General features: G+C 36.2%; 1 protein-coding gene across 1 annotated transcript in view; it reads right to left on the reverse strand.

Annotated features, from left to right (window-relative positions):
• Rims2 (regulating synaptic membrane exocytosis 2) overlaps window positions 1-26,821 on the reverse strand; it is a 408,447-nt gene that overhangs the window by 228,516 nt on the left and 153,110 nt on the right. Inside the window, exons 6-11 of the mRNA XM_033759701.1 lie at window positions 17,345-17,553; window positions 15,780-15,899; window positions 13,667-13,766; window positions 12,845-12,968; window positions 11,283-11,329; window positions 7,815-7,927 (exon numbers count right to left, since the gene is read on the reverse strand). Of these exons, the coding sequence (XP_033615592.1) occupies window positions 7,815-7,927; window positions 11,283-11,329; window positions 12,845-12,968; window positions 13,667-13,766; window positions 15,780-15,899; window positions 17,345-17,553 (713 nt within the window). The remainder of the gene's footprint in view (window positions 1-7,814; window positions 7,928-11,282; window positions 11,330-12,844; window positions 12,969-13,666; window positions 13,767-15,779; window positions 15,900-17,344; window positions 17,554-26,821) is intronic.

A 26,821-nucleotide genomic window follows, 5' to 3' on the forward strand; every position in this document is an offset into this window, starting at 1 on the left:
TCCAATTTATCTACGATATTCTTTACTTTCATCAATAACAAAAAAGCTTATAGCTTTATTTTTTCCAGAAATTAAAGAATCTTTCTCAATAAATACTATTCACCTAAAATATATTCTGAAAGGTTAACAATTTTTTTCCAAAATCTTTACCATTTAAAAACAAAGAAATCACTATTATTGTAATACTTGTTATGAGACTAAGATCAGTATTATTTAAGCCTATTGATTTCCATGAGAAATTTCTGAAAAGTTGAAACTTAGTTGTTCCTTTGAGATCTATATTTCAAAAGTCAGAAAAAGAGTATTCTTTTCTTATGCCATAGAAAACCAAAAAATATCACTTACTAATATTCATTTTTTGAAACAAGCAAACATTAGGTATATAGCTTTCATGGTTTTGTGACAGTACTCTAGAGTTAATTAAATTATACTTTCCAGGTATATGAAGGATAAAATAATTTAGATAGGAAACAAGTATATTTAAATTTTATCCTTTGATTAAAATTATACTTTTTTGTAAACTACCTTAAGGTAGGTATTTAATAGCCCTAATTTGTTTATATAACAAACATAGCTTGCATTAAAGTTTTTAATGTATATTCAGTTTATATCATATTTTATTAGCTAGGGTATTTTATCATCCTCTTAAATTCCTTATATGCGCTTTAAAATGAATGGTTAAAATATAGCTGTCAATCCTCCACAATATTACAAACAATACTGCAGCTACAGTCCTGACAAACTTTGTGTCAAATTAATCCCTTTAATAAAAACTTGGAATCACTCTAATTGTTTAATGACTATCATCTCAACTTTACTATGTATTCATTTTGAATTTTCATAGTAGACCTGAACAATGTATATAAATATTTGATATTGTATAATGTTAACTAGAATATTGACTTCTACAATTTAAACAGAATAAGTATTATTCAAAACCAGCAAATCTTTAAAAACATGCAGCAAAGCAAGGAAGGCATAATACTACTTTTAGAAACACTATATTGACAGTACACTACCATGTAAAGGTTCGCTAATGAAAAGAGGCAAACAACTTGTACCCCAGGAGCAGAAGAAAATTAAAGGAATGTAAACAAAACCCAGCATTACATTTGGATTGTGATTTTGTTCTTACAAAATAATATACTTTCAAAAGTTGACCCTTATATGCCACAAGCTTGAAATTCTTTATTTTAAATAAGGTACAAATATATTTGCCAATCTCCTCAAGGAATTAGTGCTTGGAAAATGCAAGAAAATGTACAGGTTAAGTGGTATATGAATGATTTAAAGAGACAGCAAGATTAGTGTAATAAAGAAAAATATCAGCAGTATAATTAGCTATTTCTATACACAATACTTATATAAGTTGACTCTATGATAAATCTATATTAAATGCCATTTTGAAACCTATACATTTTAGGACTTCGTCATATATAATCACTAACAAAGATTGTCTCTTTAAATTTTTATTCAGTATTCTAATCCCCATGCAGAATTTTACAAGCTGGCTCATCAAATGATTTGAAAGCCAATAACATAGTTTGGAGCAACATACCAAAAAGTTTACCTACTACGCATTTTCCAAAAACATACAGATAAGGGATAAAACACAACTTTAGTTTCTATCAGGTAGACAAGGCCTTTACCTGAACCCTAGGAACAAAAGGCGATGTTCTTCTACTAAGGCTTTGGCTCTGGTAAGCAAAATTAAAGAAAAAAGCAATAAAACAAAACCAAAAAGGACAACACGCTGGAACTAAAAGACTAAAAGTAAAAATAAACACATAGAACTACCCTTAAATACAGTATTTCTATGACAATACTTATTTAAATTAAATAACTCATTATAAGGAATAAATTAATATTGCCAAATGCTAAAATACATTAAAACTATACAAAATATTAAATTCTGTTTTATCAGATTTTAATGTAGTCAACAGAACAGTAATTAAAAATTAATATAAAATAATAAATTCAGTTTGTATATTCCAAAAGACTAAGAAATTTCAGATTTTACCCTGGTTCCAGGACCCCTACGAAAACCAAAATCCATGCATGTTCAAGTCTTTTATCTAAAACGGGGTCAAACTGACATACAACGAACACACATCATCCCTTACGCTTTAAATGTCTAGATGACTCACAACAGCTAACACGGTAAACGCTGTGTAAGCCGTTGTTACGCTGTGCAGTTTAGGGATGATGAATGACAAGGTCAAGAACATCTATGTCTACTACAGACAACTGTCTTCCAAACACCCTTGATCCAAGCTTGACTGAACCCACGGGTATCAAACCCACGGATATGAGAGGGCCAACTGTGCATAAAAAAGAATAGTACAAAAAAGGCTAGATGAGAAGGTAGGATACAATTATTAGTGAAAATCCATCCAATAAAATAACCGTTAGCTCTGTCAGCTTTAGAATGTCTTCAACAAATAAACACATTAAGATAAAAGTGTGCTGGGACGTCCTGCATTCAGTGAACACTACTTCCAGACAGGTTTTTTTACCACTTCAGATGATGCTGTTTACCAAGCCCCTCAAAGACAACGACTCGTTACTTTCTTATAGTGTTACTCTGAACAGTGCGTTGTATTTCCTCAAGCCTTTGACAGCTTACTGCAACATTTTAGCTTTGCGATGGTCCCAACAACTATGGGAAGGGTCCATTTTCTCCAAGTCGCAGATAAGGAAACAAAGACATAAATGGTCTCGAAACACTTCCTAGCATTCAAAAGGCAAGATGATGAAAAAACAGGAGGCAGAGCCCTATTCTGATTATACCACTCTACAGTATTTTCAAATTCTCTGACTAAAATCAAATTTCTTTTCTAACTTGTTTTGCTCTTATTTTGTTTTTACTTTCTTTCCAAAAAAATCACAATAAGAATTAAGGGATGCCAGCAACCAAATCAGGAACAAAATTAGATACAAAGCTCTGGTTTGAGAATGGATTTCGGAGTAGACTTCCTCTCCCCCATCAAGTTTCCTCCCATGTGTCTCCTGTCTCTAAAAAGCCAAAAACAGTTGTCTTCAGTCTGTCTTTCCTCTGCTGTAAGGAACAAGATAATGAGCACTAGAAAGACTGCTGTCAAATTTAACTGTCACTGGACAGACACTATTTTAGATATAAATCTAAAACAAAAAGAAAGCATAGTTCAAGACAGACTGTTATACAATTATGAGTCATCTTTCTCTCCAAGAAACAAGGAAGTTTCACATCTGAGAGATCTTCCTTCTTGTCTGGAGATGCTCAGTGCAAGAAAGGCTCAGACGTGGAGCGTTACTGATGTCCAAGTGACCCTGGGTAGGTAATTCCTTTGCAAATGGAGAAAGGGTGTGTGGAATTCAGAGACTGGACATGCTGAGGAAGGTGATGAATAAGACACTCTAGAAATAAATTCTATTTTTCCTGCCCTCCCACCTGTTTTGTTTTAGACCAAATATATCAAAGTAATGAGATATTTTATAAATATTATTTCATTAAATAAAAGATTTATTTTTAAAAATAGTGTTTTCAATTTCAAGAAAACATTTTTCCATTTTGATAAGAACCTGAAACAAGTAACTCACAAATTCGGGGAATCAGCCCTTTTGGGGAAGGGAAAGGGTGCTGTGCTGGGGACTGAACCTAAGGCTTTGCCCAAGCTACCACTGAGCTACATCCCCAACCTCTAAGATCAACCTTCTTAAAATCTAACCCATGCGTTCATATTCTAAATATGACTAGCAAAGCACATTTTCTGATATTTTTTCAGTTGAAGTAAAATTGACAAAACATACAATTAAGCATTTTAAAGTATGATAAATACAGGGGCAATTATTGCATTTGCAGTGCTGTAGAATCATTATCTTTCTCTATTTCAAAACCTCGTCCTCACCCAGAAAGGACACCTGCACTTTAAGTAATCATTCCTCCCTCTGCTGTCTCGCTGTCCCTTGGCAACCACTAAGCTGCTTTCTAACTCTACACTCTACATTCTTCATACAAAACTGGTGAAATGCTTAGTATGGGCCACACTGTAATTGGTAATCAATTACCAAGTCATTTATTCTGAGCATAGATTATCTGATAATATTTGTTTTGTTTCTTGTTTTTTTTGTTTTTGTTTTTGTTTTTGTTTTTTGGTACCAGGGATTGAACTCGGGTCTTTGCGCTTGCAAGGCAGGCCACCAAACCACTGAGCTAAATCCCCGGCCCTATCTGATAATATTTGAAACAATTCGCACAAATGAAGAATTTGAATTTGTAATCCCATCTATCTTGCACCTGTCACTTCTACTATTCTCTGTACTCCTGTCTTTAGGCCACATCTTCCATGCAACATTTCTAGATTTGTTATGACAATGAAGTATAAAAGTGTAAAGTTCAAAGAAAAAAACTTTTGTTGCAATTATTTTAAAAGCTCTAGAGATGTTAAGGAGCTATAAAAGACACACACCAAATAAGATACACACACTAAATAAAACATTCCATTTAAATAGGAATATAAAATGAATGTTTACTCAAAATTTTCAGAAACAACATTCAAGTAAGGTAAATCGGAGAAGCTTTGCAACCATAAGTCAATCACAGACCGTACAGTACAAAGTAAAAATAACTGTCAATAAAATCAGTTAGTTGTGCAATGAGTTCCTATAGAAAAACAGATTCTTCACCTTTCCTCACTTCAAAACAAGTCAAAACTCGTATTTTATTGCAACAACCGATCAAAATACTAGCCAAATCATGTAAATTAATTTAAAAATAATAAAAATTCCAAGCTAATCTTCTAATATAGAAACTGCTAACCGCTCTGGAATAAGGTAGTGCCGTCCTTGAGAAGGCCAGCGCACAGCCCAGGCTCCATACCCTGAGCTCAGACTGATGCTCTCGCCAAATACATCAGTGCATTTTCATGGTTATGCCCCAGAATAAGCAACCACGTAATTTCAAGCACAAGACAGAAAGTAAACTGAATACATTTTTTAAAAGTCAACAGCTTGAGCATAAAAATGTAAACAAATTTGTATTCTATGTGTATTTTTTACTTGAAAAAATATCATTCCATGAACTGACAAGAGTATTTTATAAAGGTCAGTTCACAGACTACACAAATTGTCTTTGTTTTCAGGCATTAGCCATGTCGTGATTTCTCAAGTGAATAAAATCCCACCAAAGCAAAAATGTCCAAAGATAAAATGGAAAAAAATGGGAAAGTACTATTGCCTTGTGGCTTCTAAGAGGTTTGCCAAGGGGAGCTATGCTTGGACATATTTTTTTCAACTCCTACATCACTGTAGCAAACAAAACTGTCTCCAGGGCAGTAGAGACAGAGTTCTACGTAAAAAAGAAATACAACCAGGACATAAGCTTTCCTAAATGTAAAGAATGAGAATAAAATTAATCAGTCACATGAGAGTACAAATTATTCCATCTTACTCATTTAAATTCCTACTTACTAGTACTAGTAGTACTCCAGGGCAATAACAGCACGTATTTCTTAATGTATGACTGAAATTTAATTTGGAAGCCAGGCATGGTGGCGCACACCTGTAATCCCAGCACTCAGTAGGCTGAGGCAGGAGGATCGCTGTGTGTTTGAGACCAACCTGGGCTACATAGTGAATTCCAGGTCAGTCTCAACTACATAGTGAGATGCTGTCTCAAAAACAACGACAACAAAAACAATTAATTTGGTAAAAAAAAATTGTAGAGGAATTGGGGGTTAGATATTAACAATCATTTTTTTACTTTACCATCCATATTGTCATTTTATTTCCAGAAAGTTACCCTGACAAACTTTGCCCTAGCAAAATAGTATCTACAAATTTATTTCAGTCTTTTACAAATTTAATGTGTATGTGAATAGTTAGATTTTATTATAGATGATTTTTACTTTTTTCCCCATACTTTCTAGACTTCCTACAATAATTGTGTACTACCTGTATAAACATTATGTTTTATTTAGGTAGATGAGATGTGTTTTCATAAATAATTTCAAAACATATGCCATTAAAAGTTCAGTAATACCCAACCAGAACATATGCGCCTTCCAAGCCATATGAAAAGGAGAAAATGGTACACACAGTAAATTATTTTTCATGGATTTTAAACCAGCCTCATCTATAAATCTAAAGGCTATAGCTTTACATCATTATATGTATATTCAGAAGCAAAAATTTTATTTTATTTTGCCTTCAAATATTTAGCAGTCTTATGTTTCTACAGTATTTTAAGCCATGGGGAAAAACAGAATTTGAAATCTAAAATCCTGCCTCTGCTCCTCATTTTCATTTCTTGTCCAATTTGTACAGGTCCCTGGAATTGAGATTATAAAGTGGTACTTATTATGCAAATCTAATTTTATTCCTCCAAAAAGCCAACTACACACACACAGAGTATGTACCAGCACCAGCTACCCCCACACCCCTAAACAGTATTTAAAGATAACTTATCTAAACAAAATTAGTCAAAAGTAGCTAAAATTTATTAGTATTTCCTAAGATGGTAAAATAAAACACATAAATTTTCAATTATAAATGACGATATATGTGCTGCCAATATATGTGAGAATAAATAAAAAGATGCTACTTATGGAGACAATGGAGAAAATATCAATATTCTCAAAAGAAATTCACTCTATGAAAAAGGAAGAAAAACAAAATAATAAAGGAAAGAAATTTATTTTAGTGAGGCATTCACAACCTCATAGCATTGTATCACCTTTCTTGCATAATGTTTCTGTTATTGTCAAATTTGTGTTCAAAATAGTTTAGAGAAGACATCTAATAACTTCTTTAATAAATTCCAATATCTTAATTTTTGCTTAAACTTTCTACATCTCCTTTTCATTAATGAAAATAGTTCAGAAAAATAAAACATACATCTGTCCTCCTAAAAATAAAAACAGATATTTCTTAACTGATTTAACAGAAATGTATTTCTATTGGTCTTAAAATAGCAGCCCACAATAGGTTATTTTAACAGTAACATTTTTCTACAACGAGTCAATGTCTGGATTCTGAGAACCTAAATAGATCTTTAATAATCAAGAAATTTCAAGTTTTATAATCACCACCACTGCTGGCAATTAAAATAACTGAATACATTTAAATACAGTAATATATTAAAATGCTGTAATAAGGAAATGACAGCTGAAAATTGATTAAAATGAGGACCTACATCTGCAAAGCTTTTCTAAAGTGGACATAATATAACATGAATAAACTTTTAGCTGCTATTTTAACATATTCAAATGAGGGCTCACTAACCCAAAATTACCTAGTATATTCGTGAGCCTACTCTACATCACCCCATGGTTTTGTCTATTGACAAAAGCATCTCCAGAATCTTTACATTTCAGAGCAATAGTCAAAGTTCAATATTACTATGAAATTCATCTCAGTTTTCCCTAAGGTTGAAAAGCGGAGAATAACATAGACATATTTACTTTTATTTTACATACAATTTTTGTATACTGCAACATAAGTATTCTCTTAAGAATCAATGACAATTCATAATCATTTTAAGTGTAGAGCAAAAGCCACAACTTTAAATTCTGGAGAAATTATTTAGGCAAAATGGGGTTTAATTTAGGTATCCTCACAAAAATTTGAATCTCATCAAATTCTAGAAAATCTAACTCTAATAAAGAAAGCACTATGATAAATAATCAAAACTGAATTTCATTAATTAAAAGTAGTAAGAGTAAAAGAGTTAAAAGCACAATTATATTCTAGGGAGAATTTGCTTTATAAAAAACTAGCATATTTTTAGAAACATGATTTAATATTCCAAAAGAGAAATTAGTTTAGTGGTTACATACTGAGAGTTGTCCGGATAAGAACTGTGGAACATCCCTCAGCATACCAGGACTCATGGGAGAAGTAACAGAAATAGAAGGACGATCCATTTTCTGAGATTCGAATGAGCTGGAACCTGAAATGATAATTATACATAAAGAACAACATAAACTGCTCTTACAACTCTCTAGGAGCCCCCAGCATACATCTTCTAAATGTCTGTAAAATGCCATTCTACAGACCAGCTTGTTAGGCACAAAGACACCCAAAGGGAGAGGTTCCACTGCTGTTTCCTAAGGCACCGGGGAAGTCTGGGGGCTCTCTGAGGACCAGCCCCCCGCACAGGCTCATCTCTGCGCCAACTGTAACAGAGACAGGCCTCTGCCTCAGACCTGAGTCCCTTCACCTTTCAGTGCACCCCACACCCACACATTCCAAAAACATAGTAAGGACATTTTTAAAATAGAAATAAAAGAATAACCAAAATGTGAATCAGGCTCCATAAAGACAGTCTCAACTTTAAACGCTAAGAACATAAGCACTAAAATCTCCAAACTATTGAATGCTTCCAGGAAGTGATTTTTAAAAACCATATGTTGAAGAATATAAATTAGACTTACAGAAAGGAAAAAGGAGCTATGAAAAAAGATATCGAATAAAACAAGGAGCAGAACTTGTATCCAAAAAGTATGAGATTACTTCTGTGAAAGGAAAAAACAAGTGAGAACGTAAGTAGGATAGAGCTAATAGGACAGGTGGCACTATGTGGTTAGAATTCTAGACAACGCATTCTGCGCTAATAAAGTATCCATGCTAAGCTTTAACGAGAAAGAAAAGAACACTGTTTGGGGGAAGATGGCTATCACCTGTGTAAAGAGTGGACTGGAAGAAGAAACGTGGAAGACAGTTAACAGCGAGGAGAATTCAATGAAACGGTAAGGGTAGAAGTGGTGGAAAAGGAATGAGAGAAGGGACTGCAGGGAACACGAAATCAGAAAATGAAGACCAGAGGCCCGGGGCGGGGACAGCTCGGGGGACAGCGCTGGCCTAGCGTGCGCAAGGCCCTGAGGTAGACCCCCGGCCCACACACACAAACCACTCAGACGCTAATTAGATAGGAAAAATAAAAGAAAGACGATGGAAAACTTTAAAGCTTCAAGTCTGTAATCACACGTGGTATCAAGAAAGTCTTACGTGTTTCTGTTGTCTCTGGAAAAGGCAGTGTTGATGTCTCGTGGGATTTGGAGCACTGTGTTAAGGGAATGAGTGGGGAATCTATTTTGGAAGCAGCGACCTTATAACACTTCTGAGATACTCAAGGGAAGAGTAAAGCAGGTAACTGAAGATCCAGATGAAATGAAATGTCAGAGTGCTGACTAGTGTGAGAAATTATCCGACAGTTCTGTACACCCAACTGGAGATACAGGTGAGAAAATTCACCTCTCCAGCAGTACTGTATAAAAGTAGGGGAAACTGTAAACCTCGGTTCCAAAGTGATGGTGATACCCTTCATATTAATTAGAAGTAGAAAGAACGATGCCTTCGGTAGTAAGAAATAAGGCAGTCTCTTAATATAAAGCTGCAGGTTAGCTAGGCGTGGTGGCACACGCCTGTAAACCCAGCACCCAGGAGGCCGAGGCAGAAGGATTGCTGTGAGTACGAGGCCACCCTGAACTACACAGCGAGATTCTGTATTGAAAAGAAAAAGAAAAGCTGCAGGTAGCAGGAATATACTTAACAAAAACAATGACTGACCCTTTAGAAAACAACTTCAGGAATTATATAGCTGGCTGTTAAAAGTGGAAGCAGAAGAAAATGTACTGAGGAACTGGGAACACAGATTCAGAGATTAAAGAATAAACATGGGATCTAATCTGACAAAGGACCCTGTCTCCTCAGGAACAGTGCTAGAATTTAAATAGCTAAACATCATAAAGGGCTCTATCATGCCCACAATGGCAGGGAGACACAGAAACACAAGTGAGTGAAATTTTCAGCCCACAGATTGTTATAAGAATTATGATAACGTACGTGCAGCATCAAGCACAGACACAAATACTAAAGAAAAAGGGAGACAAGAGGGTAGTGAGAGTAGTAACACTGCCTGATAATAGTAATTACTTTGGTAGGGCTCTATGTGGTCATGGGCATAGTTGTGGACACAATGATTTAGCACCTAGCCAAAGGTGCTAGGCCAAGAAGGTCACATGACTATATTTTAAAGTACAGAGCCCGGGCATTCCAAAAGAATTTCGCTGATCTGGTAGAGACTTGCAGGACATTTACACTTGAAATGTAAATACGAAAGGACAACACCTATTTGGCAGGGGCAGTGCTGGAGATTGAACCCAGTGGCTCACGCAAACAGAGCAAGCAGTCTCCTGCTGGGCTACATCCTCAGCCCAGAACACATCAACTTTCAGTATCCTATCTTACTTACTGAGGTGTACAGAGGACCGGACCCTGCTCAAAACCTTCAATGCTATCGCCAAGGTCCAAGTCACCCCCGTCTTGCCACTAGATTATTAAAGTGGTCCTGTCATCAGTCTTTCTGCTTTTGCCCGATTCCCTTTCATCTACTTTCGGTACAGCGGCCAGATTTCAAATGTGAGCACCTCCTTGGAGCTGTCCTCTGCAGCTCCCGGCACCCCTCAGAGGAAAAGCGAGAGCGCTGCCCACGGCCCACACAGCCTGTGCAGAGATGGTCACCGCCGCTCCCCATCCTCAACTCCGTCCAGCCACACAGCCGTCCTGGGCTCGCGACACAGCCTGGAGCCCCTGTACCGGTCCTGCAGCTGGACAGCTCCCACCCTACAGCTCCACCTCTTTCTCTATCCTAAAGAACAGACTTCAAGTTGCAGACCTCTTCCTCTTCTCTCTCAACGTCTCTTATCATACTCTTAATCAAAAAACAGTTCACTGGGAAAGAAAATCATTTAATGTTGGAAATAACAAAAATAAGTAACACAAAGTACCGTGCATTTGACAGTTAAACCTATCTATTGTTCCATTACTGCTTTAATGTTAAATGGGAATAATTATTCTGCTTCCAAAAATACAAATATGAACAAGTATAATAATTCAAAAGATTGCTCCAATCATTTCCTTCTACTTAAAGTGAGGATAAAGTAGTAAACTTTAAAACTCAAGGAAAACTTTGGGAGTGGCAGGCAGTGTGCTGTGATTTGCTGTTGTGATGACATCAGAGCTCACCTGTTACTGTAACTGTGCGTAGCCTACTGTACGATACCTTAACAAAGCCATCTAAAAATCTACAGTCTACATTAAAGATAGTGTGGTTTCTAAAAATCTTTCATTAGTATAAAACTTTGTATATTTTCTCATGGTGACATGAAATGGTACTTATCCATCTTTACTGTGTACTTAGTAATGACTTTACTATATCTCTTCATATTAGTAAATAAGATGCCTCATTGGATCTTTGATGAATGACATTAATAACATATTCTGCTAGAATAAATGAAACTTACTGGACTCCAGTTGTGCATGTGTGCTGTCAGGAATTCTAGGTATGTCTCTGGAATGACAGGAAAAAAAGAAACTGTGTCACAATGCAGCTGTTGTTTTGATCATTATCAACATATACAGTAACTCAACAGCATAAAATGAAAAAACTGTGTATGGTGGAATTATATAAATAACAAACGAGCACATTTTACTAATAAAACTTTGGACTAACATCAACTATTTAAAAGAAACTAAAATTCATATGTATTTGTGGTAGATTTTAAAAGCATACACTTTATTTTCTATGTGCCTCACTAAAAAAGTTTGGTATTCAACATGATGTTTTATAGATAATATTTTAATTCTGTTCTACTCTTTATTTTTACTTTCTGTTCTAAATCAATAATATTGAAACTCAAAATATCACCAAAACAAAAATTTAGATATTCACATTATAATTAAAATAACTTCATGGAGAAAAAAGGAAACACGGTTCTTATTGAAACTTTCAAGTTCCTTTGTTTTAAACCAAAAGCAAGAACACTTTTTTTGATGGAGAGTGCCAGTACTAGTTACAGTCAGTTGCAAAACTGTAAAATACTCTAAATTGTTTAGATACGAAACAGAAATATGATTCGAGAATACTTTAATACCAAGAAGTAGATTTGATTAGCACTGCCACTTTACCATATTATGAAACTGTGAAAAGACAAAATGAAAAATGGATACAATTCATTGTGCTAAATACATTATTTTGAAAGGAATATTTCAGTAAAACTAATCTACCAATCTAAATCATTTTCTCCAGCATAAAGACATCAAAAGAATACAACCCAGTCATTTCCTCAATGAAATAAAACTAGGCATTATTATATAATCAAAGAATTTCTGTAGACTTCACACTCAAATGTTCTAGCTTTCACATTCATTAAATAATTCACCACCAGTTTACACTGCTTTTGTTTTGAAATAAGTATATCTTTTACACTGGCACACAATATACGCTTCTATAGAGGAAATAGTACTGTGATCTTTAATGAACTGTTCTCACAGTTTATATGAAAGGATTATATACACTGCCAACTTTTACAGGTATCAAATTGATCTATGGGCAACAAATTAAAAAGCCAAGGAATACTTGAATATGGTTTGCCTATTTCAGGTCTTTTTAATTGCCATTCTTTAAAAAATTGTTTTTCCTTAAAAACTTTCCTATATCTGGCAATTAGATGCCCTCTGCTTCTTTATTTCCTAGGTTGAAATAATTTGAAAAATATATATTTGTACACTTTAGCTGATGGTAGCTTTTATAGTGTAGAAAATCATACTTCATGATATGACACTCATCTTAAAAGCAACTGTTACTATCATCTCCCCCTTCCCTTACTAATGACTACAGCCATCTGCTAAGCTAGTAAAGACAGTAAAAATAAAAAACATTTATATACTTCTTCTTTTGTAACTAACTGTATATTCTGTAAGTCCTGAGGCTTGGTGAGATGTATTTGGTACATACAGCAATCTGACATTTGCTTACCAGTAAGTAGTCAACTTTACAAACAGACCAAGCCTGACCCCAACCTACCCAATAGGTCTTGAAACAACGAGCTCCACCTGCGGTTCTGGTTTGGATTCAAGAATGATGTTGTACACTTCCTCAAACGTGGCTCCTTGCAATAGCCTTCCATTCCACTCTAACACTTCATCACCTGTAAGGTCAGCAGGAACAATCTCAAACCTCAAAACACTCAAAATAAGAACAAGCAATGAATAGCAGAGAGAAAAAATCACTATGAAATAAGAAACACACTGAGAACAACCGGGGGTACAAAATTTGATGACCAGAATAGCATATGCAGTATTTTATCCAAAAGGACAATGGTCAGAAGGAAAAAATTACATAAAACGTTGTTTTAATTTGATTTCTTAGTAGAAATTTTAATTGTAGACAACGATCAAGATCTCAACACATATGCAACTGAGCACCTAGTTTTCTTCAAATTTTCATTGTCTAAACGTTATTTTGTAAAAAAAAGCTTAATAAACAGCACTTTACTGAATCCTCTTCAGAGATTTCTCTAATAGTAACAATTGACTATGTGATACGGAGTGACTCATTTTAGGAAATATGCATATCTATGAAGTTTGTTTTCTAAACTATGTTTAATTTTTTTCAAAACAAAGAAGTTTTATGGGAAACAAAATAAGTTAATACTAGATGCAGATCAGACCGTCCATCGGTAGAAAAATAGGATCAGTAAATATAAAAATTATTGTCTCTAATATGACCTAAGACACTATAGTTACAACTTTCTATTAGTGAGTGAAGACCGACAACTAAATGAAATCTGCCTTAACTATTCCCATTTAGTGTCTGAAATGTAAGTAAGTGACGGCAGAAACCTACCTGGTCTGAGATGACCCACGGTATCAGCCAAACTTCCCTTTTTCACTTTGGTAATAAATGCACAAAGCCGGCCTGATTCAGTCATCTTTCCTCCTACAACCTGTTTAAAAGAGGAAAAGCATCACTAAAATGAACACAGTGAAGACTCAAATAAAAAATACCTAGAACAATATGCAGCTTCTAAAACTGTAATTTAATGTACTGAAAATCATGCCTTAAATAAAGTACTGCTGCTATTAGGAAATGAATACAAGACCTCAGAGCTATCGCTTCGTATTTCAAACATGGTGAAATTTAAATTGGTTCCTAAAAGTGTGGCACAGTTTATGAACAACTCAGCAATCTGCAACTTTTGTCCTTAAAATATACAATTCTTCTATCATTTCCCAAAATGCATTATCAGAGTGCTACATCATTATATAAATATTCTTAGGTCTAAATTTTAAGTGTTATAAAACATTTGTCGCGTTTACTATGACTATGACGTGCTACTAAATTTTCACTACTCTGTAACATTTTAGATACACAGTAACGTGGAGATTGATGATGGTTCTCGGGGGAATTCTAATCTCATCCAAGTAATGAAAACTTTGTAACATTTGAAGCCCAATTTGTCTATTTTTATACTTCTATTAAAACAGACCTTTTAGAAAGAGAAAAAAAATGTTAGGAAGAATGCTGTGGTATCATATGTCTACTTGTAGGATACTGGCCTCTTGCACAATTAACGCCTTGCTTCTGATCAACTTCCACTCAAGTAATATGTCAACATCATAGCAGATGAATCAGACAACGGCAGGTGAATCCCTTAGCTAAAATAAGTCAAGTTATTTCCTCTCCTGAGTTTACTGACGAACACCTGAATTTTAAAAGCACTGATTTATCTTACTCCATGCATTTACTCCATAATTATAGTGAATTACACTCAGCTGCAATTCAGATAATACTTGTTAGTCGTATGCATGATTCTGAAAACTAAGCATAGAGGTCTTAAATGGGCTTACATCCTTATATAAATGTTTTTGAAATCGTTTGTGGTTTGACAAACTTTAACAATAATAAACGATGCTATTACCTGCAGTTGTTATCAATGAAATTGTAGAGTATGTAATACAGTATACTAAATGCTTGCTACTGGTTTATTTAATCTCATTTTAACTTCAACAAACATTGTCCGCACTGTATAGATGAGGAACTCGAAGCAAGTGGAGAAGCTCAGTGGTCAGTGCCATGGAGGTGGGAGCCCCATGGACAGCATTCAAGGGCAGACTTCCTCAGCTCTGCTTGACAACCTGTATGTCAATCCCACCACTGTCGCCGTCCCAGACAACTGGGAGGGACTACAGCACCTCTGTGAGCTTAGCTTTTTATCTGTTGTGAGCACTGAATACAATGACAGATGCAAAATCCAGAGATGACTCCCAGTCACGTGGTAGCAGCTCAGTAAATGTTAGTTGCCCAAACCGACTCTCAAATTTGTCTAATATCTGTTACTTAGCATACTGTACAGGACAGTTTCTGTCGCAATGGCTTAACTTTAAAACATTTACTTTGTTTTCACTGAAGCTTTTATTGACCACAGATTTGCAAAACCAAACACAGTTCTACTTGCTGTATTTACCAAATATTTTTTATATTTTATAAAATGTGAATTCATATTTACATTTAATCTCCTAAGCATTCTGGGGTTTTGAGGCTTAGAACATCATTCTCTACACACATACACACACATTTTACTACATTAATACAAAAATTATATTTCTAGGTAATGCACATATTACATTTCCCAAGCTTGCATAATGAATAATTAAGTAAAACTACTATTTTGATGTAATTTAAACATAGCACAGATTTAGAGGAAAAGCTATGTAGTTTGATCTTGTGTTAGGATTCTAATTTATTCTAGTCAGGTTATTATCATTGCCTTCCAAGATATTACATAAATATTACTGTGGAAAATAAAAAGTTCTAGATGACTGCCACTAGTTGAAAACTCGCGATATGGGAAAAATGTCTACATCAGTCTAGGTAGAAAGAGTTATTAAATCCTTTGTTTTTCTGACAAGTCTGTAAAGGAGTAACGAATCAGACTCGCATACATTTTGTTACATACCTTTAAGCCAAGCATTGCTCCAGAATCTCGAGGTACACTTCCATCTTTTAGACGCTTATTTAATAAAATACGACCAATTAAGCGATCTCCATCTTTAGATGGCTGCCAGGTCACAGGGTGCTAACATATTGCATCAACAAACAAGAAAAATTAATGTTTTTTTGACAAATGCCTTCCAATTGTACAATCTCTCTTAAGTTCAGAAATCTAAAGTGTTATGATTACACAGACCAGCTTATGTTTCAAAACACTGAGCAAAAAAGCTTACATTATTCTTAGAACCTAAATTTTATAATCTCCATAATTTTTTCAAATCAAATTACGTCAAATTCTTCAGCTCTCTGACACAACACTGAAGTTATAAAGATTAACAAAATTTGAAATTTCTTGAAAATATATGCAAACTATCCATGATTAAGATTAAGCAAAACTTCAAAGGCAGAAAAGATTGAAATTCTATGTTGATGAACTCACGTAAAAAAGAGACTTTCTTCTTCAAACATTTCAGAAAGATTTTGAAAAACTATTACAATAAAAATTAACAGGTCAAATCATTAAAACACAAAATCTAAACCCATGTTGGAAATTTTCTTGAATAGGTTTATAGATTAAAATTCTTTAAAAATGAACAAGCCCGCAAAACTTTCCAATCACACAAACAGGCTTCATTCAGAAGGAAGGACAGGTCACATTCCGCCCTTCACAGAAGCTCAGATCTCTGATTTATTTAGCAAATTGCCTTTACTAGGTAAGTCAATAATGTTCACTGTTAAATGACCTTCAAAATCTTAACAGTTTATATTTTCTCTCAAAGTAGAATGAGGGCTTTTATAAATGAAGGCACCATTCAATTATAAATCATATGCTAAATAAAGTAGATGATTTGTGTAATCATAGTAGTTTCAGTGATCTAAAAACTAGCGTGCATATCTTCATGCAAAATTTAGCAGGCAAAAAGACAAATTCCAGTCAATCACATCTATATGGTAAAAAGATTTCAAAAGCCTCACTATACTAAAAGCAAAGTAATAAATACCAAAGCAGATGACAATGGCTCTAATATTAATACTACATTAAAATGCTGTGACAACAAAACAAAAAAGTAAAATGACAGTGAAAGGGAAAAAAGAAAAACAACTTTTTCTGTACAAATAGACCCAATTTTCGCCCTTTTGCCTGGGATTCAAACTACTAATTAATTTAATTTTCATCCCAAGGAAAATATATGGAAGCAATCAAATAAGCCAATCCAAAACAGTGTTTCTTATTTGTGGTTTATAATAACATTACAAAGTTCTTGTATGCAACCATAGACAAAACATTCCTTTATTCCTAAGTTTTATTTTATTTTTTTGGTATGCTGTCAAACAATAAAAACAGCAAAACAAGCAAGAGCTTCTTTGGTTTTTTTGATTTTTGTTTTGTTTTTCTTTTCTGCACCTTAAGAAATGCTACATCGACCCTTGAAATGCCCTGTCCTTTTATTATGTTCTGTTTTAATGGGTGACAGAGAGCAAACAAAGACCAAATGAGCAGGTACAAGGCAGGCTCCACAATCTCAGTACCTTATCTCTATGGCTATGCTCCTCGTTAAGGGTTGTGCTACTACAGGTATCTACCCCAGAATCCTTAATCTGAGGCTCAGACCAGTCCAAATCCTCTTCCAAAGAGTGGCCACCAAAGTACATCATTTTCTTTTGTCTCTCAGACCTGGTGTTAGAGTCCGACAAAACTGCCTGCTCACTAATTTTTCTTTTTCCCTTTTGACTGTCCCCTAAAGGTGTGGGATAAAAAAAAAGATACAAAAAAAGAAAACATGCAAAGGTGTAAATAAAAAGGAAAAGTGAAATGATAACAGAAATCAAATAGTAAGGCTCCACATGTCTCACCAAAGACACTGGGGATGCCTCACTGCTGTGCCAAGACGTATGGTCCAGCCAGTTGTAATCCATGTCTCCTGTAAGTCAGATAGACAAGAGTGCAGTAAAGGAGACAGAGGGAAAAGGACAGACAGAGACATTATCAGCATTTTGAACTCTGTGATCCTGTCTGATTTCAAAAGCTTTGTCACACTCATCATATACACAAGAGAAAGCTAAGATTCCAAATGAATGAATTCATAGACTGTGGACCATGAGGGTTATGGATTCGAGGCAGACACTACCGAAGTCCTGCAGGAAGAAAAAGGGGAAGAATAAGAGTAGAAACGAAACAATGGATACACTGAAAAAGAAACAGACTATCAGCTGCTATCTGTTTCTCATTTTTTTCCATGCTGGCCTAAAGGCATGAGTTTGTTCTCCCAAGACTGATAAACATTTTAAAAATTAAAGTGATTTGGCAATAACTTCTATTTAAAAAGTCAAATAATAAATGTTCCTTGGATGCTGCATGATATTCTTTATAATGGTAAATTCTCAAAAATTTGAGTGGTTAAAAACAACCATGTAAGCCACGTAAAGGTACAAGATCCCAATGATAAATGTAACTGTATTGTTCGCTTTAAATGTACCAAAAAACTTAATGGGGGGAAAAATTGGTTGTAAAAAGGATTAATTTTCTATAAAAATGACAAAAGAGATTCATCCAATTGTTATTTTAGAAATGAAATTAATTTTATTCCAATATCATAAATTACTTAATATTACTTTGAAACAACCTTTTTCAGAAATTACATTCTTATAAAAAGTAAATTTTAAACATTTTTGTTAGACATTTATATAATTGGCAACTAAGAATGAAGACCCACTTCCCAAATTTGATGGATTTTTTTTCCACAGTTAATACTTACTATTTGAAAAGAACTTCTTTTTAGTCTATATAATGCACATTTATGCTTTTAAACTCAAATCATTCTTTCATTTATTTAAAAATATTGACTGAACACCTTCATTTACTATGTCCTGTGCTAAGCCTTGGCACAAAGAGTAAAATAAGGAAACATGTTTACAACACAGTGAGGATAAATGCAATAAATCACCAGCACCATAAAAAAGAAAACAAAAACAAATAAGTTCCAATTTAGATTTTAGTGTCAGCAAATACCTTAAAGTAATGACGTTAAAGATGAAAACTCAAAGACATGAGCTAATGAACAAGGGAGGAGACAGCAGATGCGAAGCAGAGGAAAGAGCATTCCAGGCAAAGGTAAAACCTGGCACTGAAAGGGAACAGACACCAGTGTGTCTGAGCCAAAAGAATGAAAGAGATGACAGTGCTAAACAGTACTGCCACACAGCAGAACAGCAGACACAGTTTAGACAGGTGTTTTACACTAAGGTTTTAAATTTCAATCACCAAAATATTTTAATCAAAATGGTGACATGATCTTGTTTGCATTTTAAAAAGATAAATCTAAGTACTATACAGAGACAGCACCGAAAGAAAACTAAAGTAGGTCCAGGGATGTAGCTCAGCGGTTCGGTGGCCTGCCTTGCAAGCACAAGGACCCGAGTTCAATCCCCGGCACCAAAAAAAAAAAAGAAAAGAAAACTAAAAGTTAATAGCATTTGCAACAATCCCTGTAAAGGTGATCACAGCCTGAACCAAGGTGTTAGCAACAAACATGGTAAGAAAACTGGGAAATGTTTTATAGGTAGAAATCAGTGTTAGGAAAGACTGAAGTGTCGAGGTGACCTCCTAGGCTCCTGGCTGTTGACAACTAACTAAAAGAAAAGATGATGGATGAGGGACAAGACTGAGGGAACAGCACTTTTCATAGGGAAGGAGAGGGAGTGAATTCCTGCATTTCACAGAACCTAAGATGGCACTAAGGTCCAGGGATTTCATGATATCAAAATGAGAAAAACTTGCATTTTAGCATTTGTTAGTAACACTGGTTGGTTTGGATATACATTCTTTAAAATGTCTATAAATTATTCATACAATAAGATAATCAGTCAAAATGAAATAAAAGAAATTTTCATCTGAAGATACAAATAGGGAATTACTGGCCTACAGATGGGAGTAAGGAGATCATTTAAGAACAGAAGGTACATAATGTATGACCAGGACATTCAGAATTTCATTTGAGAAAAAAAGAGAGAGACTAAGAAAGAGCAGGCTGAGAATGAACAGGAGGAGGAAATAAAGGAAAGACTCCAAATAGAAGTGTTTCCTAAAAAGGAAGATCAATCAACTATTTTAAATGATCTCTACGTGTTAAATAGGATGAACTGAAAAGTATAATTTAATTAGGCAACATGAAGACTTAAAAGGATGTGGAAAGAGCAGTTTAAATAAAATGGTTACAATTAAAATCAGATTACAGTATTTGAGAAACAGAAGGAAGGAAAAATTTATGTAGATGGATGGTTTTGGAAGTGAAATCCCCAAAATAACATTAGTAACATCATTTGCAAGCATGTTAGAACTGCAAATCACGGGCCCCATCCTAGAGCCAATGAATCAGAGACTGATGGTGGAGTCCAGCCCTCTTTTCTTCAGCAAGCCTCTGGATGGTGTTGTTTTTTTGTTTTTTGGTTTTTGTTTTTTGTTTTGGTACCAGGGATCAAACTCCGACCTTGTGCTTGCAAGGCAGGCGGCCACACCACTGAACTGAGCTAAATCCCGGGCCCTCACCAATGTTGGAGAAACACTGAGGACTAAAAACTTTATGTGTGAAGAATGCAGCTGTATTATCTAACACACACAAAATGAAATTTGTACAAACAACCACTCTCTGCATCCTGTGAGCTAGAGAAATGAATCTCAAATTTTTTTTTCACGGCACAGATAAACAATTGGGATTTAGACTAACACAGCGAGATAAATGAAAATGACCAGCCCGGGGGATGCTTATGCTGTTCTCCCATGGTTACTCAAAAAGCTCAGAACATTTGCATCTCAGAAAACCCACTGCTCTTTTAAAATACATTATTCCACAACTAAACATTAACAAATCTGTAGATGAAAGGGAAAAGTGGTATGGCACCTATACAGTACAACCCCGAAAGATGTTTGTGAAATAAGAGAATTCACTTCACACTCTCCTCCCCCAATGCCTGTAATCTACCAGAAAGGCAGAAATGTGATTATTTCTCTGTAAATTAGATAAGCCCTTTAGCCATGTGAGGCTAAAGCAAAAACATCTGATTGAACTAAAAAGTAGTTTTTAGATACTGAGTAAACACTTGCTGAGTGAGTAAAAACTGATGTTGGTAAGAATTACACAAGATAACAAAAGTAAATCATACAGAAACTACTTCTGAAGTATCACAGCTATTAGTATGTAGATAATACTTATCACTTAAAATTCTTGTTCTCTGTAGCTTCCAAAGGCAGATCTAAAGTAATAATACATTTTTCTTCAATTGCAGTACAAAAATATATTGCTGGGTTTTCCAGTTCAGGAACAAGAATTAAAAACACAAAAAGAACCAAGTGAAAATGTTAGAACTGCAAAATAGCCAACATTACAAAGCAAATAGATGTCCATTGTACTGGTTAAATATAAACACAACAAAATGTAATCATTTATACATTAAAAATATATTATCCAGGGCAACCAAACATACAGACACACACACACACACACACACACACACACACATGAAAAGAAAGATACTTCAGAAACACTGTAGATAAATAAAAATGTCATTCACAGCAAATGTTCAAACAGACCATAGGCAGACCAGAAAAAGAAAACAGAAATGAAAAGGAAGAAACTACCAAAAAACAAAAAAATATAACAGCAGACAACAATAAAACTTCACACCAATATTCCTCATGAAAATACACAAGGAAATTATTAAAAAATTAGCCAATACCTCAGCAATGTATAAAAAGAAATTATACATAAAATCAAATAGGATTTATTTCTAGAATGTAAGACTGAATATTTCAAAATCAATGTAATCATCCCAATTACAAATTAAAGGAGAAAAATCAGGTGATCCTAATACACTTATCATTGATTTAAAATTTAAAGGTGATAGACGAGTGTCTACCACAGGTGGTCAGTTTCCAAGTGGTGCTTGATCATAAGGTGTTGCTGATTGTATCAGTTGGGATAAAGGATTGTGGTTGATCCGATGAGCTGTTTTCTCTGATGTTATGAAGATGAGAATGTCTGTGGATCGTTAGAGACCCAAAAACTAGGGCGCAATTCTATCAGGAAGATTTGGGTGATAACCCAGAGATTAAACCAAGGACAGCCCAACAGCAAAAATAAAAATGAGAAAACACTTAAGCAAGACACAAAGTCAGACTTCCATACTGCTTCCGTTCAGAATCCATCTCCATTTCTCATCCCGGCCATTAGGCCAGTAATTAGGGTTAAGTTAAAAAATAATTCAATGACATACACGCAGGGCCTGTAACAGAAACAAAGGATCCCCCTCCACCCTGGAACTGTAAGCAGAGGTAACCTGTAGTGGGAAAACCCTGGAGGTCACATAGGGAATTGGTCTTCACAGTCTTGCATAGAAAGCAATACTAGAACACACACTTTGGCAAGGAATGATTTCCAGAAGTAGAAGCACTCTCCTATGATGAAAGATTTAACACCTTGGCAAGGGCGCTGAGAAATGATGTTTAAAATGCTACAAGGACAGCTTTTGGAAGCACGAAAGAAGTGATGGCTTAAGCCAAGAGAAGCAGAACTGCCACAGCTGAAAGCAAGGACTGAAAGGTTCAGATGAGCAAGCGTGCTAAAGTATTGGTCCCATTCAATCCCACTAGTCAGTCAGGAGGTTCTAAGAGAGATCCAGAAACCTTCCATTTACAAAAGAACTAAGAAGCCAACTGCTGAGAGAGACCTACCATCACTGAGATCAGAGTTGACTTTCCTCTGGACAGGACTGGACAGCAAGAAAAGCTGTTACTTATCTGGGCTCACGAGTTGCAAAGGGATAAAGAGGAGCCAGAAATAGAAACCAAGTGATAGCTATCAGCAAGCAAAAAGATGCATGGTGAGCGCCATTATCCTAATAAGTGTAGAGCAGGAACAGCAGTCACAGGAGCTGATCCACAAAGATAAGGAAAATATCACTGAGCATAGCTTCCGTAAGAGCAACAAAAATGAGCCATAGGAGGCTCTATGTATCAGTCTATACAATCAACACAAATAAAAGATATGGTGAGCACGAAGGCAACAGAAGCCGCCTCTCTGAGAGCCTTTCTCATTGGTGCGATAAAATATCTAAGGCCTGTAACATGGAGGAGAGACTTTGTGGCTCACAGTTTCAGTCCATGGTTGGATGGCTCCCCACACAGAAGCAGAATGACAGGGGGCCTGGTGGGGGACAAGGCGCTCGACCCATGGCAGCCAGGAAGCAGAGGGAGAAGGCAGGAGCCTGGGAGGGAGAAGCACGCTTTCAGGTTATCCTCCCAATGAAGTGCTTCCCACCCAGCCCCGCCCCAACACCAAGGGAGACTCTGGGGGACATTCTAGATCTTTCATCATGTAAAATGCACTCAGTCCATGTCTAAGAGTTGCAACACTGCTGAAAGTCAAAATCCAACATGTCCCGTGAAACTCGAGGCAAACTCTTAGCTGTGAGCTCATAGAGAAATCAAAAAGAAAATTTAACATTGCCAAGATACAATGGCACTAGGTGAACATTCCTATTCTAAAAGGAAGGAATGGGGGATAAAAAGGAAATCAGACCAGAGCAAGACTGAAATGCAGCAGTGAAAATTATAAATTCTGTAAGTGTGCCCAGAACCCACAGCAAATTGTGGCAACATGCAAGCTCCAGAGGGCTTAGGTGGCCCCACCCTACAGCACTGCTGGTTGCAGCCCTCGTGATCTCTTTCTTAGGATGGTTCTACTCAGTGTCTGTGGATTTTCTTAAAATATGTTCCACATTTCCAACCCGGGGTCTCCACTGCACTTTTTGCTTAACCCTCACAGCTTCACATACTGCCCACCTGGGCCTTCTGCTGAATGGAAGCCCTCATGATCCCAGAACCCTTGTATTCTACATTCTTATTAAACCAGCACCATGCAGATAATGCCAAGGTCTGCTGCCAGCTTGAGCAGTAGCTAGCCCCTTATATCATGGCTGTAGAGGGCTGTGAGCGTTGAGCTGCCTAAACTCCAGGAAACTATTTCCTAGTTGGCCTAAATGAGCTGAGCTCCCTGGGATTCTCCTTTCAAGCCAAGGTGTTTCACTAGAGCTTTGAGCTAAAATGGTAAGATTTTTCCTGGGATGTTCTCAAGCTATCATTGCTATTCCCCTGATACAAGGTACTTTTTGGCAGTCATGCTGTCTCTGAAAGGCACCAACACTGCAGGGACTTCCTTTTGGGACAAGCTTCACATCATTCAGTTCTAGGTTTTGCCCCTGATTCTCAATACAAAGCTAGCTAAAGCAGAGAGCAGTGCCCATGCCACAGCCTAAACACTGAGCTACAATAAAACTTTCTCCACCAGGTTAATTAGTTCACAGCCCTTATTCTTACATTCCCATAATGTCTCAGAATATGGTCAAAATATAGACACATTTTCTGCGTGCCAGGACACAGCACACATGGCTTCGAGTACAACTGCCAATAGAGTCCTTGTTCTCAACTGGAACCTCCTGAGGTCGGCCTCTACTTTTGCATTTCTATCACCATTCTTGTCCTCTGAAATGTAACCATATTTTCCACTCATCCTTGTTTACTGTGCTTGCAGCATTCTACAGTTTCTCTACCCAGAATCTCCAAACTGTTCCAAACTCCTCCCACAAGCCACAACCAAAGGCAACTAAACCACATGGTCAGCAACAATGACTCCTCAGTTTTTCTCATATCAGTTTCTGTCTTGGTCACTCTTTTACTGCTGGGACAAAATACCCAACTCTGCAACTTAAAGGATTAGAGGTTTATTTCGGTCCACAGTCCATGGTTGGCTTTCTCCAAGGCAGAAACAGAACAGCAGAGGGACATGATAGAAAAACAGGTGCTCAACCCATAGCAGCCAGGAAGCACAGCAAGGAGGAGACTCTGGGAAGAAGATATACCCTTCCAGATTATGCCCCAATGACCTACTTCTAAACAAGCCCACTCCCTAACAGCAAGTCAGCTATAGATAGCATTACGGTGATCCAATCAATTCCCAAAAGCCTCATCTCTGAACACATGAGGCTTTGCAGGAATCTTCTAGATCTAATGCACAACACCATCTCAATAAAAAGATAAGACTCCTACCCAGTTTCTGGACCTGAACCCATTTTCACATCTGAAGCCCAGTAACTGAAAGAGTGGCTCGGTTGCCAACAGGATGAGCTCTAACATCCCAGTACCTGAGTACAGCTATTTTCTCAGGTAAACAAAGGAAATGGAATAACTCACCCCTCAAGAACAATGACATCTAAGACTCCAATGCCATCATGTTCCTCCTTGAAAACTGAGATGCACAGAGACCAAATAATACACTGAATCCTGGGGTAGGTCCAGCTCACAGTGAATTCAATGATCCCACAATTCTACATAATGATAATTACAGCAGTCTTAAATGGACATATGTTGTATTTAGAATAAACCCATACATTAGTTACTTGGCTGTGGGTTAAGAACTACCATAATGGGAAAAGTCAACTTACTATTTTCTGGGGGCAAGTTGCAAAATGTCCTCTGCCACTGACAAAAAATAAATAAAAATCTAATAATGCAAAATGTTGGTTCACACCATACCTTCTTCCCCACCCACCCCCGGTACTGGGGATCGAACTTGGGTCCTTGTGCTTGCAAGGCAGGTGGCAGAACCACTGAGCTAAATCCCCGGCAATACCTTCTTTTTAATGTATCACTACAAAAACAGATCTATACTCTAAAAACTGACAGTGAACTACTGCAAACTCAAACTAGTAGTACCCTCACTTGAAGTGACTGCGTTGCATATGGTATCCTTCTAAGCAATATGGCCTCTTCTCTCCTGAACAAGAAACCAGTTCTTGGTATCGCTTCACTGTAACTGCCACTTTCCATTGATGAACATTCTACTGTTCCATTGGGAAAAGTAAGAGATGAGAACACAGTCTAAGTGGGGGGGAGAGAAAGACTGATGGACAGAAAGATGGATGGATGGATGTGTGGACAGAGAGATACAGAGACACAGGTACAGATATATCTTCAAGTATATGATATGCAGACATTAAACTGGTAAAACATATTTTGTTCCATTTTTATCAAAAATAATTAGAATCATTCCACATTTGGGTACAAAAGAGGGCATACTGGCAGCCTTTCCCAGGGTTAACTCTTCTGCCCTGACATAATACAGAACAAAAGTCTGAGGCCATAGAAACCTTCCACAGGACAGCATATTTGTTTACTATATCAGCGAGAAAGAAGTAGCAATTATACGCAAAGCCTTGTTCAGGCGCAAGTTTTCTAAAGGATGGATGGTTAATGCATAACTCACGGGCCTATGACACCACAGAAATTTTTAAGAACACAAGGGTCACAGGCATGACCAGATCATTCCTTCCAAGACCAAACAAATGATTACATCTTGACTCAAACCGATGAGAATGAAAAACATGTTTAGTAGACCATCTTTTTGGAATCTGAAGGCAGCACATTCCACATTAGGATCCAATCATTAAAAATTACAGAAGGCAACCCAAAGCAGGAAGGAGGTCTAGAACACAGCAAGCTCTGTTACTTGGACCACATGTAAAGCATGCTATAATATTAAAAATATCTATAGTTGGAAAAGAAATCATGTAAAACTTATGGTAAACCTAAATAGGGAAATCACAATATACATTCTTAGGTTTCTAGATCAAACTATTGCAGTCTGCCATGAGAATTATATATTAACAACTATTCCTGGTATGCTCTTCATTCTAATTATAAATATCGCTGACCAAACAGCCACAGGAGTTCATCATAAACTAGGGCTCCACAGACTCAGCAAACTGAAAGGTTAGGTAAGGTAAATGATAGCCCTTTATAAGGTGGAAGTTGTGCACTCACGTTTGAGCAACAGCAGGGGCAGAGGACACAAGTAAACTGCATGTTGAGGTAGCCCACAATTCTACAGCATCAACTACTGTTGTACTATGATTTCCTTTTGACTCATACGTATAACCACTCAGGGGGTCACTTAT

The sequence above is a fragment of the Fukomys damarensis genome, unplaced genomic scaffold, assembly GCF_012274545.1.
Source record: "Fukomys damarensis isolate Sample0158 unplaced genomic scaffold, DMR_v1.0_HiC HiC_scaffold_5, whole genome shotgun sequence".
NCBI lineage: Eukaryota > Metazoa > Chordata > Mammalia > Rodentia > Bathyergidae > Fukomys > Fukomys damarensis.